This window comes from Macaca mulatta, chromosome 1 (genome assembly GCF_049350105.2).
Source record: "Macaca mulatta isolate MMU2019108-1 chromosome 1, T2T-MMU8v2.0, whole genome shotgun sequence".
In the NCBI taxonomy this organism is placed as follows: domain Eukaryota; kingdom Metazoa; phylum Chordata; class Mammalia; order Primates; family Cercopithecidae; genus Macaca; species Macaca mulatta.
This window is the reverse complement of record NC_133406.1, coordinates 126,591,065-126,607,280: the sequence shown is the minus strand read 5'-3', so window position 1 is coordinate 126,607,280 and position 16,216 is coordinate 126,591,065. Positions and strand designations below refer to the sequence as shown.

The following is a 16,216-nucleotide window of genomic DNA, read 5'->3' as shown; positions in this document are numbered from 1 at the left end:
CTTTCTCTGTTTCCCAGGCTGGAGTGGAGTGGCGCGATCTCGGTTCACTGCAACCTCTGCCTCTCAGGTTCAAGTGATTCTCGTGCGTTAGCCTCTCGATTAGCTGGGATTACAGGCATGTGCCAATACACCTGGCTAATGTTTTTTGTATTTTTAGTAGAGACAGGGTTTTGCCATGTTGGCCAGGCTGGTTTCGAACTCCCGACCTCAGGTGATCCACCCACCTTGGCCTCCCAGAGTGCTGGGATTATAGGCGTGAGCCACTGTGCCTGGCCAGATCATTCTTTATGGACCTTGTCTCAGGTATTTTCTGATGACATATGTCTCAAGAAGAGTTCCTAGTAGCATCTGTGGTACCAGTTATGGAATTCTGAGTTTCTCTACTGTTGACTTTTTCAAAGATCAGGGATCCAGGTCCAGCATCCTCAGAATTTGTCTAAGTGCTGAATGAATGGAGTATTTAGAAAAGGCCTCTATTTAAGATTAAAAAGACGTGGCTAGTTTTTGCTTTACCAGTACTTCAGAGCTTTTAGTGTTATTCCTTCTTATCATATAGTTTTCAGTTCCGGTTGCAAAGGATTTCTTTGAAAAGGGAACATTTCCAGTTACTGTTCTTTGTTTTCCTGAAAAGAAATGTTTTAAGAGCACTAAAGTGATCTCAGGATCTGGACAAGCCAGGCTATGAGACAGATTTAGGCCAAAGATGAATGAAGATGGATAAGTTGGCTTTATGGCAAATGCCTGTAGACTTTGTGTATCAACAAAAATCAGGCAGGACTGAAGGCTTTTCCCTAGCTATGTGAACTCTAAGGGGTTACCTTGAACAGTTTCCCTGTCCGTTTAGAAAATGTTCAGAAGTTACCTTTCTACTGGTCTGTTTGCTATTTTTAACTGTTCTAGTGATACTGCTATAAATACTAAGACAGTAACAATCTGACTACTTTTACCTTCCCTGATCCAGATAACCAGCCCTTTAGGAAGTTGTATACCACCATGCACCAATTCTTTTTACCACATTGCTCACAGGCTGAGAAAGGGGACCACTAAGATTTCAGAGATTAATTCTATTTAATGCTTTCCCAAGTCTGAACAAACTCCTTTTAGTGAGCCAAGGAACTGAATGATTTTCTTCTCAGGGGATCTAGAAAGAACACTATGTTTAAGTAAATCTTTTGTAAAAAGGAGAATAACTGAGATATTGATTTAGAAGGTCACCACAGGGCCACCATATGACCTGCCATATGTTTCTGGTGTGCCACCTGTTGTAGAATTAGTGAATCAACTCATAATGCCTGGCATACGACATGGCCCTTTCTGCACTGGCATTTCTCTAATTACATTGTTTGTAAGGAAAATAGAATAATAAGTGCTTGACATAATTCAGAGCTAAAAGGCACTTCCTTCCAACACTGACTTACTCTATTTTAAGATAAAATCTCCCACGGTGTATTCCTAGAAGAGCCAGGGCACTGTCTGTAGGGAAATAAATTATCATCAAGAATAACTTTTCTAGTCCAAACGAAGGTCTATTAAAATGTCCCTTACATACTCCTAGATATGATTCAGACATACTAGTAAGGAGCGGGTTTTACTATGGAAATTAAACATCATTCACAGTGCCATTCAAAAATATGAAGTATCCCTATTCAAATCAGTCAGTAGTCAGCAGGAGCCCACATATCTGATAAGTTTAAAGTTGACTGACCTAGGCTAGGAAATTCTCAGAGAACACAGAAGGAACATTTGTTTCCTAATACTAATGCTGCCTGTTGCATGGTGGAAAATATTTTGTTTGACAAGATTTCCTGAATATATGAGAACTCATTTCAAGCTACAATTATAGCAGAATGTCTTAATAGTTAGTCCAGGAAGGCCCTTAGCATTATAAGCTAGAGATACAGTAGAGCTGCACAGAGCATCTTTGCAATTGTATGAGACTCAGCTTTGTGTATTTGGTTTAGAATTTGATCCATGAGTCAAGTAGTCTTAACACTTAACATTTAATGTTCTAATTCCACTTAGCTTTTCAAATTTTAAAAAGAACCAAAGGCATAAATAAGAGGAATTAATTTACCTGTGGAATTAAGTATGATTCATTTTAATTGTCAGTCATTTCACTGTACCTGAATTTCTGACCAATAACTACTGAGTGCTAAACCTGAGTTTGACCTGCATTTATTTACAAGATTCCTTATGGGAGCAAGTGCCCCTTTAACAGAAGCAAAGATTATCTTATCGTAGCAGTTTTTAAAATAGCTAAAAACTTGATGCAGCTTAAATGATCAACGATAAACAATGAGACATCTGATCAGTCAGGTGGTATCAGCGAGATTAATAACTCTTAAACAGAACAGTTAGGATGATAATGTAAAAATTAGAACAAGGTTTCTGGTAGGTAGAAGATAGCAAAGAGGTTTATATACTATGATTACAACTGTGTAAAGAGTATGTATGTGGGCAAAAGTGAGAAGTACGAAAATACTTGCGTTTGGATGGGATGATGACGTGTGGTACTTTTCTGTTATGTTTTTAAATATTTTTCTTTGACGTTATGTTGAATTTTTAAATGATGATGATTATAAATCTAACACTAGCAGAAATCTTAAATAATTGAAAAACCTGGTTTTTTGTTTTTTGGGTTTTTTTTCCCATAGTTATTCCTCATAAAATTGGTCGAGTCATAGAAGGAAGTCCAGCTGACCGCTGTGGAAAACTGAAAGTTGGAGATCATATCTCTGCAGTGAATGGGCAGTCCATTGTTGAACTGTCTCATGATAACATTGTTCAGCTGATCAAAGATGCTGGTGTCACCGTCACACTAACGGTCATTGCTGAAGAAGGTAAGGAGCCAGTAGACCCACCTGCCCCAAGCTGATCTGAGAGGCGCAAAACCTGTGGGAGGCAGTGGCCTCCTCCAGCACTGCCAGAATCACTGCAGGGATAGAACTGTGTATGCACGCTGGAGTCTCATTCTTCGCCTTTTCCATTTAATGAACTTAAAAGACAGCTTATTATAAAATTATCAGCAGCTCAAGAAAAATAATCCAGCTAGTGAGTGTGTACCATTTATTTATGTGCTAGAGAAGCAAGCACCCGGAAGTGAAAGAGACTGGTCATACTTTTCAGATCTTATTTTCTTAAAATAATGTCTTAAGTCTTGGCTTGAGTGAGAGAAAATCCTTTAAACAGTTCAAAGAAAGTCACTGTTGATGTCAAGTCTTTTATGTCAGGCCGATGCCACCGTGTGCCTTTCCTTGGGGACAAGGCTTTGTTCTGGGCAGCCGCTTTGTAAACAGGGTAAAAGAGTGTGTGGGAATGGCTAGTAAGTGGGGCATAAAACACATACTGGCAGCCCTGGAGTCTTACAAACATGTTTAATGTCTTGCCTTGCTGTAAAGCTGCCTTTTGATCATTAAGAATTTCTAATTAGGAACCATCTTTAACCAGTTCATATTCTTTGTGAATTACAACATAACCACTATGTAATGCTCTCATTTTTCCTGATTTTGCAAAACAAGAAGCCAAAAACAGAATTATGAAGGGTCAGTCTTTGATGTTAAAATTCTTCATACTATAATGTGTATTCATGTTCCATTTTCCCCCATGACCCTCTGATCTAGTTGGTTTCCAAGTCTTTTATACTTCCCGGTTCTACCTTTTGTTTCTGTTCCTACCACACCACTCTCATCCATTTATTTCTAAGGTATTACATAAATCTGTTCAAGATGCTGTAGGGGGTATTTCTGCGTGGACCTGAATTGACTTTACTGCTCCCTTAGGTCCTGTCGAATTCTGGGCAGGATTCCAAGATGCTGTGACATCCCTGCCTTTGTTCTTTCCCTTCTCCATTCCATTCCTACCCTCTTCTCAGACTCTGCTGATTCTTTTTAAAAATAATCCCTTGTAGAAGCTCCACTGCTTCCCCACTCTCTGCCCAGAAAGTGTTCTGTGATTTTGCTCTCAGCCTGTCTTTTAAATGTACTTCTCAGTATTCTCTCCACACCCTCTCTGAGCTGGGCCTCACTGGCCTCTGTGTACATGGCCTCCGCCTGACCCCAACTCCCATGGCACCTCCTGTCTCTGCACGTCATTGGACATCATTCTTATATAACTATATCCCTGTTTAAATGGTCTGCTCTTTGTAAACAAAAAACATATTGGTTGACTATGATACTAGATGCTCAGCATTTTTTTTTTTTTTTTTTTTTTTTGAGACAGGGTCTCACTCTGTTGCCCAGGCTAGAGTGCAGTAGCACAGTCGTGGCTCACTGCAGTTTCAGTCTCCTGGGCTCAAGTGATCCTCTTACCTCAGTATCCTGAGTAGCTAGGACTACATCATTTTTAATTTCTTTTTTTTTTTTTTTGAGATGGGGTCGCACTGTGTTGCCTAGTCTGGTCTCGAACTCCTGGGCTCAAGCGATCTTCCTGCCTCAGCCTCCCACAGTGCTCGTATTACAGGGGTGAGCCACTGTGCCTTGCCAGCAAATACGTTTTGAATGAAAGATGAGTAAACGAATGAGTGAACAAAGTAAAAGTTAGGAGATTTTAGTTCTGAGGCCTTCTATCCCATTACCTGAGCAGAGGCGATTTAAACCCAATAAGTAAGGCTTTTGACAAAGGTCACAGATATCTATTAGCTAGTTATATGACAAAAAAGCTACTTAATATTTCTAATCTTCACTTTTTTAACTGTAGAATTGGAGTAGTAATATCTATTTCAGGATCATCAGCAGGGGTTAAAGGTGAAAATATACAGAAACTACATAAATACCCTAGGGTGCTCATCTAATATCATTATTTTACCTACATGACTGGCTCCCTCATTCAGGTCTCTGTTTAAATCTCACTTCCCAAGGAAATAATAGTAGTATTTAATAAGGGTGTACTATGTGACAGACACTGTCCTAAATGCTTTATGTATATTAACTAATACAATAATCCTAGGCAGGCACTATGGTTTTCCAATTCTCGTAGATGAGGAGACTGAGTCACAGAGCAGTTAGATGAATTGCCTGTGGTTAAAAAATGTTCTAAATGCTTACTCTCAATATCTATGTATCTCGTCTGTGAACCACACTTTGGGTAGCCTTGGGATAGATTGTTAGAAAAAAAACTACTTCTTTCTCCAGTAACTTTTCCCCAAAAATTACTGTTTACTGTTGATGGTGTTTTCTCTGAGAGATTATCCAAGATTGTTCATAATTTTTCTTAGAATGAAAGTTCCCTTTCACATTCTGGCCCAAACACTTGTGGACTGACACTTGAGATTTCCTGTATAACGTCAGTTCGTGTTCAGAGAAAAGAGAGAAGGGTGGAGGGAAGCTCCCTAGCAGATATATACTTAAAGTATATTTCATATGCAGCCACAGCCTCTCAAAATACAGTCACATTTTATATGTTAAATCACATTGCAGTGATCACACATTATTTTATTATACTCTAGGTTTTTTTAAACTATGAAAACATTCAGAATCTCTTATTTTTCTTAGGAAAAACCAGAAAATCTTCCTTCTGTCTATAAAGATTTCATTCATGGAGTTTGTAAGCCTTCCAGGTTTCTCATAAAATTCAGTATAAAATCTATCAACTGCACTAAAGAGTCAAATGAATATTTATAACTCTAAAGCTATTTTCAGAAACCACACATTCAGATCAATACCTCAGGGCAGCAGAGCTTCCCATCTGGTACTTCTTCCCTTCTCTCCGTCAGCCATTCCCCGTTAACAGGTAAAAGACAGTTACCTAGAAAAAGAACAACTCTTGGTCCCTCTATCCTTTTTATCCCCCTTTGCTAGATGCTGTTTAATATTTGTGCCTATGTTGCCAAGGAAATTGTAAGGCAAGTGTCATATTTCATAAAAGACTTCCAAACTGTAGCCAGGACTTGAGACTGTTCTCTATCATATGGCATTCCCCACAACACTACCGCCTCTTCCTCCGCCATGGTATCTTGTTTTAAAATATGGAACATAAATTTACTATGTCTGATAGTTCCTGCTTACTGTAAAAATATATATATATAATTTTTCAAAATTAATTTCTAATTTTTTGTCAGGTCTTGTTAATTTTAAGAGTGAACATGACTTACCAAAGGCTACCAAGCACTCCTATTGGAATGATTCTGGTAGTGTTGCAATACTTTTATTTTGTTTTCAATTTATTTATCTGTTTATTCCCATTTGTCTCCATTTTCCATTCTCATTTCTCTCACTGCTCCCATTGGCAAACATTCTAGTATGTTTTATGTACTGCGTTTTATTTGTACGTCTTTTAAAATACATTTTTGTTGTGTGTTGGCATTTATTTTTGAGTTATGTAAATGTTATAGATTTTACACTGGGTTTTTCTCAGAACCATGTTGTTGTTGTTTTCTTTTAATGCCATTTTACTGAACAGGATCCAATCCAGGATTCCTCGTGGCATTTAGTTGTTGTGTCTTTTTTTTCTTTTTAATTGGGATAGAATTCATATACTATAAAAGTCATTATTCTAAAATATACAGCTCAGCCTGGCACAGTGGCTCATGCCTGTAATCCCAGCACTTTGGGAGGCCAAGGCGGGCAGATCACCTGAGGTCGGGAGTTCGAGACCAACCTGACCAACATGGAGAAACCCCACCTCTACTAAAAATACAAAATTAGCTGGGCATGATGGCATGTGCCTGTAATCCCAGCTACTCAGGTGGCTGAGGCAGGAGAATCACTTGAACCCAGGAGGCAGAGGTTGCAGTGAGCTGAGATCGAGCCATTGCACTCCAGCCTGGGCAACAAGAGCGAAACTCCATCTCAAAAAAAAAAATATATATATATATATATATATATATATATATATATGCGCAATTCAGTGGTTTTTAGTATATTCACAGGATTTTGCAATCATTACCACTAGTTCCACATTTTATTGCCCCCAAAAGAAACTTCATACCCATTAGAAATCACTTCCCATTCTCTTGAAACCCCCATCCCTAGGCAACCACTAATCCACTTTCTGTCTCTGTGGATTTGCTGGGTATTTCATATAAATAGAATCATACAGTATGTGGCCTTTTGTGTCTGGCTTCTTTCACTTGGCAAAATGTTTTCAAGGTGCATCCTAGTTATAGCATGTATCAGTACTTCATTCCTTTTTATGACTAATGAATAGTATTTCATTATGCATACATATATTTTGCTTACCTATTAATCATTTGATAGACATTTGAGTTGTTTCTACTACTGTGAATAATGCCACTACAAACGTTGTTTTATAGGTTTTTGTGTTGATGTATGATTTCATTTTTCTTGGTTGTATACCTAGGAGTGGAATTGTTGGGTCACATGGTAACTATGTTTAGCTTTTTGAAGAACTTCAAAACGGTTTTCCACAACAGCTGCACCCTTTTATATTCCCACCAGCAATATATGAGGCTTCCATTTCCCCATAACCTTGCCAACACTTATTTTCTGTTTCGGGGGTTTGTTTTCTAGCCATCCTAGTGGGTGTGAAATGGTATTTCATTGTGGTTTTGACTGGCATTTTGCTGATGAGTAATGATGTTGAACATCTTTTCATGTGCTTATTGACTATTTGTAAATCTTCTTTACATAAATGTCTATTTAAATCCTTTGCCATTTATAACCCAGTTATTTGTCTTTTTTATTGTTGAATTGGTTTCTGAATACTAGACCTTTATCAGATACATGGTTTGCAAGTATTTTTCTCCCAGTCTCCATTCGTGTTTTTACTTTCTTGATACTATCCTTTGATGGACAAAAGTTTTAATGCTGAAGAAGTCTAATTCATCTATTTGCAGGGGCGGTGCTTGTGCTTTGGTATCATAGCATCATATGCTTTTAAGATTTATCTGCGTTGCTGGATGAACATAATTGATTGCTTTTAACTGCTTGATAGTTTTCCATGAATATTTACAAAAAATAACCTGTCCACTTTCCTATAGACAGTCACATTGCCTACAACACTACAGTCTTACAAACAATTCTATAATACACATCTTCACATATCTATGTTACAAAACAGTGTGAGAAGCCAGGCATTGGTGGCACATGCTTGTAGTCCCAGCTACACGGGAGGATCGCTTGAGCCCAGAAGTTTAGGCCAGCCTAGATAACATAGCAAGACCTTATCTCTTAAAAAATGAAAAACAGTGTGAGAATTTCTGGGAGTGAAATTACTTGATCAGAGGGTATACATGCGCTTGATTTGATATTGTCAGATTGTTGCATCCATCTATTCCCATCAGCAAAACATTGAGGATTTTTATGCCTTTACTTCCCCACCAGTACTTGTTATTATCAGCTTTTGAATTTGCTAGCCTAAAGCATGAAGGTATTGTCTCATTATTTAATTTGTATTTCTCTGATTGCCCATGAATTTCAGCATCTCTTCATACGCTTGAGTTTTTTTCTTGTGGGATTTCTGTCTTGTTGATATTTAGTGGTTGCTCATGAATTATATGGACTTCAGTAGTACAGCTTTGTTTTAGAGACTATAAATATCTTTTTCTGCTATCTGTATGTTCTTTGACCATGGTACCCTTTATTATATAGAAATTCTTAATTTAGATGTAATCAAATTTGTCACTTTTTACCTACAGCTTAAACTATTGAGGTTTTATTTAAGATAAGTCATTTTTCCCCACATCACAGAGATCTTTCTTTTATATGATCTAATACCAGATTTGTAATTTTGATTTTTGTACCTAGGTCTTTAATCCATCTGGAGCCTACCTTTGTATGTAGTTTTAGGAGGGATGTAGTTTTATTTTTATTCTTAACATGAGCCTGTTTTCCCAACACCAGCTATTAGACAGCACTTCTTTGCCTTATTTATTTGTGATGTCATCTCTCCTATATATCAACTTCCCCTTTAAACATGAGTCTCCAAATTCTCTATTCTGTTCTATTAGTTTATTTGTTCTTGGGCTGATGATATATGTGTGTGTATTTTTAATTTTTTTATCTGTGATATATCCTAATATATCTGCCTATTAGGGCAAACCTGTCTCTCTGTTTCTCGAAATTGACTATATATTCATGGAACTTTTCTATATAAAATTTTAGAGCAAATTATTAAGCTCCTCCAAAAAAGTCAAAGTGCAGTTTTTTGGGGATATATTGTGTCTATGTGTATATAAATATACATGTGTGTATGTATATTTATTTTTTTGGTGGGGGGAGAATATCTGTACATATTAAGTCATCCCACCAAATATCATGGACTGTCTTTCCAATTACTCAGATTATCTTTTATGTCCTTTAATAAGAGTTTTAGAATGTTGTCTCATAGGGTTCTTATTTACTCTTGGTAAGGTGATTCTCAATAGATTATAATGTTTATTGCTGTAGTTTAATTGTGGATTTTGTTTTTATCTTTTGAATATACACTTTCTCTTAAGTGTATTATTATAGGCATACCTTGGAGATACTGCAGGTTCAGTTATAGGCCACTGCCATTAGGTAGTGAACATTGCAATAAAGTGAATCACATGAACTTTTTGGTTTTCTAGTGCATATAGAAGTTATATTTACACTATTCTATAGTCTCTTAAGTGTGCAATAGCAGTATATCTTTAAAAACAACATACATACCTTAATGAAAATATACTTTATTGCTAAGAAATGCTAGTGATCATCTGGGCCTTTAGTAAGTCTTAATCTTTATGCTGGTGGAGGGTCTTGCCTCGATGTTGATGGTTGCTGACTGGTTTGGGTGGTGGTTGCTGAAGGTTGAGGTGGCTGTAGCAATTTCTTAAAATAAGACAACGATAAAGTCTGCTACATTGAGTGACTCTTTCTTTCACTAAAGATCTCTCTGTAGCATGTGATGCTGTTTGATAGCATTTTACCCACAGTAAAACTTCTTTCAGAATTGGACTTCATCCTCTCAAACTTTGCTACTACTTTATCAACTAAGGTTATGTACTATTCTAAATCCTTTGTGGTCATTTCAATAATGTTCACAGCATCTTCACCAGGAGTAGATTTCATCTCAAGAAACTATTTCTTTGCTTATCCGTAGGAATAAAATCCTCACCTGTTCAAGTTTTGTCATGAGATTACAGCAATTCAGTCCCATCTTCAGGCTCTACTTCTAATTCTGTTCTCTTGCTATTTCTACCACATCTGCAGTTACTTCCTCCACTGAAGTCTTGAACCTGTCAAAGTCATCCATGGGAACTAGAATCAAGTTATTCCAAATTCCTGTTAATGTTGATATTTTTGACCTCTACCCCATGAATCACGAATGTTCTTAATATCATCTAGAACGGTGAATCCTTTCCGGGTTTTCAAGTTGCTTTGCCCAGACCCATAGAAAAATCATGATCTGTGGCAGCTATAGACTTACCAAATGTATTTCTTAAATACTAAGACTTGAAAGTCAAAATTACTCCTCGATCCATGGGCCACAGAATGAATGTTGTATTGGAAGGCATGAAAACAACATTTATCTCCTTGTATTTCTCCATCAGATCTCTTGAGTGACTAGGTGCATTGTCAGTAAGCAGTAATATTTTGAAAGGAATCTTTTTTTCTGAGCAGTAGGTCTCAACAGTGGGATTAAATTATTCAGTAAATCGTGTTGTAAACAGATGTGCTGTCATCCAGGCTTTATTGTTCCATTTTTAGAGCATAGGCAGAGTAGATTTAGCAAAATTCTTAAGGGCCCTAAGATTTTTGGAGTGTCAATGAGCACATGAATTCACCAGCTGCATTAGCCCCTAACGAGAGTCAGCCTGTCCTTTGAAGCTTTGAAGCTAGGCATTGACTTCTCCTTTCCAGCTGTGAAAGTCCTAGATGGCATCTTTTTCTAATAAGAGGCTGTTTTGTCTACCTTGAAAATCTGTTGTTTACTGTAGCCACCTTCACCAAAGATATTAGCTGAATCTTCTGGAAAAGTTGCTGCAGCTTCTGTATCAGAACTTGCTGCTTCACCTTACAGTTTTGTTATGGAGATGACTTCTTTCCTTAAACCTAATGAACCAGCCTCTTCTAGCTTCACACTTTTCTTCTGCAGCTTCCGCAGCTCTCAGAATGGAAGAGAGTTAGGGCCTTGCTCTGGATTAGGTTTTTACTTATGGAAATATTGTGACTGGTTTGATCTTCTATCCAGACCACTAAAACTTTCTCCATATCCAGCAATAAGGCTGTTTCATTTTCTTATCATTCATTTGTTCACTGGCGTAATATTTACAGTTTCCTTCAAGAACTTTTCTTTTGCATTCACAACTTGGCTAACTGGTACAAGAGGCCTAGCTTTCAGTCTGTCTCGGGTCTCAACATGCCTTCCTCACTAAGCTTAATCATGTCTAGCTTTTGATGTAAAAGGAGAGATGTGCAACTCTTTCTTTGACTTGAATACATAGAGGTCATTGTAGGGTTATTAATTGGCATGATTTCAATATTGTGTGTCTCAGGGAATAGAGAGGCCTGAGGAGAGGGAGAAAGATGGGGAAAGGCTCGTTGATGGAGCAGTCAGCACACACATATATATCGATTATGTTTGCCATTTTATATGGGTGTGGTTCATGGCACCCAAAAACAATTAGAGACAAGTAACTTGAAATTGACATACCCATTAAGCAAAGGAATTTCCAGTGGGTACAAGAATAGAAATATCAAAGATCACTGACCACAGATCACCATAACAGATATAATAATAATGAAAAAGTTGGAAATATTGGAAGAATTAACGAAATGTGGCACAGAGACATGAAAGTGAGCACATGCTGTTGGAAAAAATGGCTCCAATAGACTCGCCCAATACAGGGTTGCCACAAACCTTCAATTTATAAAAAATGCAACACAGCGAAGTGCACTAAAATAAGGCGTACCTATACTTAGAGACAGAAAGCCCAGCAAAAATTTAATTCTCATCAAGGGAGAGATATACTTAACCCATTGCTTTACTTTTTTAAGAATTTTCAAATAAAATTCAGAGAGAAGATAGGCCTGTTTGACATTATGGAATAAATATTTGACTTTGTGAAGTAAAATAGCTTATAACAGAAAAAAAATGGAGAAGCCACATAGCATGTAGCACGGGTTGAAGGACTAAAAATGAAAAGAATCCCAGTGATAGGAAGTTTTACTTAAATTTGATGAAGACAACAAAAAACATGTAACTTTAAAAGTAAGCACCAATTTGTGGTACATTTTGCCTAAAACTGAAATGTCTCATCTAGAGTGGAAGGTAGAGGAAAACTTGAAATTGATCAGATTACTTCTGGTGTCCTGCTCTGATGTTATACACTCATTACAATAGCCAAGCTAGTAATGCTGATAAATTATCTCTCTTGGCCACATGCAAAGGTACAAGTATCTCCCAGTCATCTTGTTGGCAGATGGAATTTTCCCCATCATTTTCCATTCCCTTAATATTAACCATGAATTTACAGTGACCGAAAAGAATCCAACTCTATACTGGGCAGTAAAGTTTAGAGACAGGTACCTTGAAATTGACATACCCAGGAAGCAAATGTGGAAGAACTTCTGGAAATTTCTAGTGAGTACAGGAATACTGAGATAACTGAGGTGATTCTTGCAATCAAGGAGTTCAGAGTATGGTAGGAGAGACAGGTGTTCTGTCAGCTCTGACACAATGTGGGAAATGCTGTGAGAACATTGTGATCACAGTGTGCTTAAGGAGCCAGGTAGGATTTCACAGAGGAGGTGAAATTTTCAACACGAGGTGAAATGGAAAGGCAGGAGTGCCCAGGTAACAAGGTTGGATAGTATCTTATGAGCAAGAAAACGTCACCATAGGTTGTTTTTGTTTTTGTTTGAAATAGAATCTTGCTGTGTCACCTAGGCTGGAATGCAGTGGCATGATCTCGGCTCACTGCAACCTCCACCTCCTGGATTCAAACGATTCTCCTGCCTCAGCCTCCCAAGTAGCTGGGACTACAGGCACATGCCACCACATCCAGCTAATTTTTGTATTTTTAGTAGAGACAGAGTTTCACCATGTTGGCCAGGCTGGTCTCAAACTCCTGACCTCAGGTGATCCGCCTGCCTTGGCCTCCCGAAGTGCTGGGATTACAGGTGTGAGCCACCACACCCAGCCCGCCATAGTTTTTTTACACAAGACAGTGGCATATTTCAACTTGTGTTAAAACTGGAGTCTTCAGTGGGAAAGAGAGCAGTTAGGAGGTCAGTATAAGCAACTTGTTAAAGTTACTCAGGAAAAACAAAATTCATGATAGCAATATAAAAGAGCAACCAATGTCCAGGTCTCCAAAAAAAAAAGTTCATAGCCCACCCCACCCCCACCCTCCCTTCCTGGAATACTTGACTTTAAAGAGGAAACACAACCCTCTGGATAAGTTCTGGTGCAGAGGTTGGTTCTGCATCTCCAGGTCTGGTACACGTTGTTAAATCCATGTTCACACCTAAGTCTAGCAGCCAGAGGGCATAGAAATCCTCAGGGGCCACCTGGCTTGGCCATATACCATTTCTTCCTCCTGCCACTTTCTACTCTCTGGCCTGTGTTTTTAGAGTACTCTCTAGCTACAAGAAGTTTTTCAATAAAAATAAGCAATTTATCTGTGTTTTTAGTCTCACAGAACTTTGGAAAGTAGCAACTTAATCCAAGCCATAAAATAGTGATGCATGTATTGTAGTGAAGCCTGAAGTTTCAGCTTTCTCAATGGAAACTGCTTCTTAATATTCGTATCTTTTATCTTTAATGTGAGATTTTCTCTATTGTATTCTAAGATTCAGGTTATATCAGCTTCCACATGGTTTTCTAACTTAAAATATCCTCTACATTTAACATTTTTGTAAAGCAAGGTAAAGATTTCAGAATATATGCTTAAGGAGAAACGCAATACCAAGTGAGAGATATTATTTTGATGATGATGAAAATGATGATAGTTATAACAGAAACTGTTATAATGTGACTGTTATATGCCAGGCACTATTCTAAGCATGTGCATTTATAAGCTCCTTTGATACTATAACCCAATGAGATAACTGCATTTCCCCTTTCATAGACAAGATGATTCAAAGCACAGAGAACATAACAGATTTGCTCAAGAACACACAGCTGGTAAATGATGCGGTCAGGCTTAAACTCTGTCCAGCTTGCTCAGAGTTCATGCTCTTAATCATTAAGCTGTGCTTGCTCTCTCCGATACTTTAAATATCCTATGCTTTTATATTTAAACATAATAAAATGTGCAGAAGTTTCAACTTCAGAAATATGAGTCTGCCAGCCTTAGGCATCTCGTTTAATTGTCCCCTCCTTGCCATCTAGTTCTAGGTGCAGGTAGTCACTATGCTTAGCTGTGAAAGCTATCTTCAAGGAACAGCAGGGAATCCAGAGCTGTTAGGAATGACATGGAAACAAATGTAATGTTTTTCACCTATATTGGTGTTCTGAGAAAATAGAAGAGTAGAGTATTTATAAACATTTGTTAGCACTCAGGATTCTATAAGTTTGTCTTTGGTTCTCGGTGTCAGGCAAAATAACTGCTCCTATATTGAGGATGCAGGTTCAAAGGTGTGAGTTTGGTTTGCAGACTGGCCTCCGTGTTCCAGCATTCCTGAGACCCGACTTTGTTGTCTAGAATGGGTTACCAATTATCAGGTGTGTGCTCTGGAAACTCATAGAATAGGCAACAGTATAGTTCCTGGAGCTCTGTCTTCTGGATAAATATTATATTCATTTCTGAATTTTATATTATATGGATGACTAAAACAAAGGTGAAAATGGGGACATGATATGATTCCTGTTCTCCTGACACATAAACTTTAATCAAAAGCCACAGAGAAAAAAGATGTTAATGTGCCAGTTCCAGACAGCTGACAATAGTGCTGCTCATGCTAAAGCCACTAAAGTCAGTACAGCAGTAACCATCTGTTATTGTCTCACTTTCACAGATCCACTTGGTCTTCACATTTTTATGTACAAATTCTTATTTCTTTTGTTTTCTCATTTGAACAGAGCATCATGGTCCACCATCAGGAACAAACTCAGCCAGGCAAAGCCCAGCCCTGCAGCACAGGCCCGTGGGACAGTCACAGGCCAACCACATACCTGGGGACAGGTGGGGCTATTCTCAGGTTTTTTGTTTTTGTTTTTGTTTTCCTTATTCTCTCCTTATTGCTCTGCTATTCATAACCCCACTCCCCATCATCCACCCCCATACAGTAATGCAGATGCCAGCTGTTGAGGTCAAAATGACAACTCTTGCCTGTTCCTCAAATACCGTCCCCATTGCTTCCACCCACCCATTCAGTACCTTCGTCCCTCTTCCAGCCTCCATCCCAGGCACAGCATAATTATCCAATTTTGCCTGACATGCGAGGATTAGAAAGAAATGACAGTAGCATCTGGCTCTGCTACTCTTGGTCCTCCTAGTTTTCATAGGCAAACTGCAGACCCATATGGATTGCTATCGTATCAGGCCACCTGAGCAGAGCAGGTTTTTGTGTGTATTTCTGTCCTCTTTCATTGAAAATATTAGCCATGAAACAAAAACTAGATTTCCAGAAATCCAGCATCTTCACGGGCGTTGGTGCTGCAGGAGAGCCATTTTTCACTGAGACAGGGTCAGCTTAACTGCCCTCTGGTGTAGTTATTTGGTTGCAGTTTCCTTTGCTATAAACTGCTCTGAGATGTCCTTAAAAAAATTGGGGATATTGACAGACTTCAAGATATGTTGGAATTAATGGCCAGGTTTCTCCTAGCGCCCCTCTGATTTTAGATATAGTCTGTCTTCACAGTGGTTTGTCAGAGGGAAAAGTGGCAAGGTTGAGCTTTTAAAAGAAAAGAAATTAATCTGCCTTTAGACTGCTTTTCATTGTCTCAGGTCAGAGAGTGACTTGATTTCTCTCTTGTAGAAGTGGCCTAGAAGGTGAGATTGGAAAAGATGTCTGCACTTCCTACAGACATTCTTGGTCAGACCACAAGCACCTTGCACAGCCTGACCCCGCAGTGATTCCAGTTGTAGGCAGTCGGCACAATCAGGTAAACAAACACTCCCCCAGACGGGGAGTGAGATTTTGAGTTGCCATACCACTGGCATTGGTGAATTTTTATTACAGATCAGTTCAGATAAATTTGTTTGCAAAACTAATAATTCTCGAAGACCTGCCATGTGTTTGGCATTCTGCTGGCATCCACGGGAGGCCGTCAGGTGTGAAAGAAAAGTTTCCCCTATAGCAAGAGAATTTTGAACCCTTGGTTAAGTACTTAGCAGTAAATAGTATTTTAT

General features: G+C 38.3%; 1 protein-coding gene across 3 annotated transcripts in view; it reads left to right on the top strand.

Moving 5' to 3' along the window:
• The window catches only part of MAGI3 (membrane associated guanylate kinase, WW and PDZ domain containing 3), a 292,279-nt gene that overhangs the window by 263,214 nt on the left and 12,849 nt on the right, over positions 1-16,216 (top strand). For all 3 annotated transcript variants that reach the window (XM_015148560.3, XM_077950860.1, XM_015148570.3), the window contains 3 exons: positions 2,655-2,840; positions 14,944-15,046; positions 15,843-15,969. In XM_015148560.3, the coding sequence (XP_015004046.2) occupies positions 2,655-2,840; positions 14,944-15,046; positions 15,843-15,969 (416 nt within the window). The remainder of the gene's footprint in view (positions 1-2,654; positions 2,841-14,943; positions 15,047-15,842; positions 15,970-16,216) is intronic.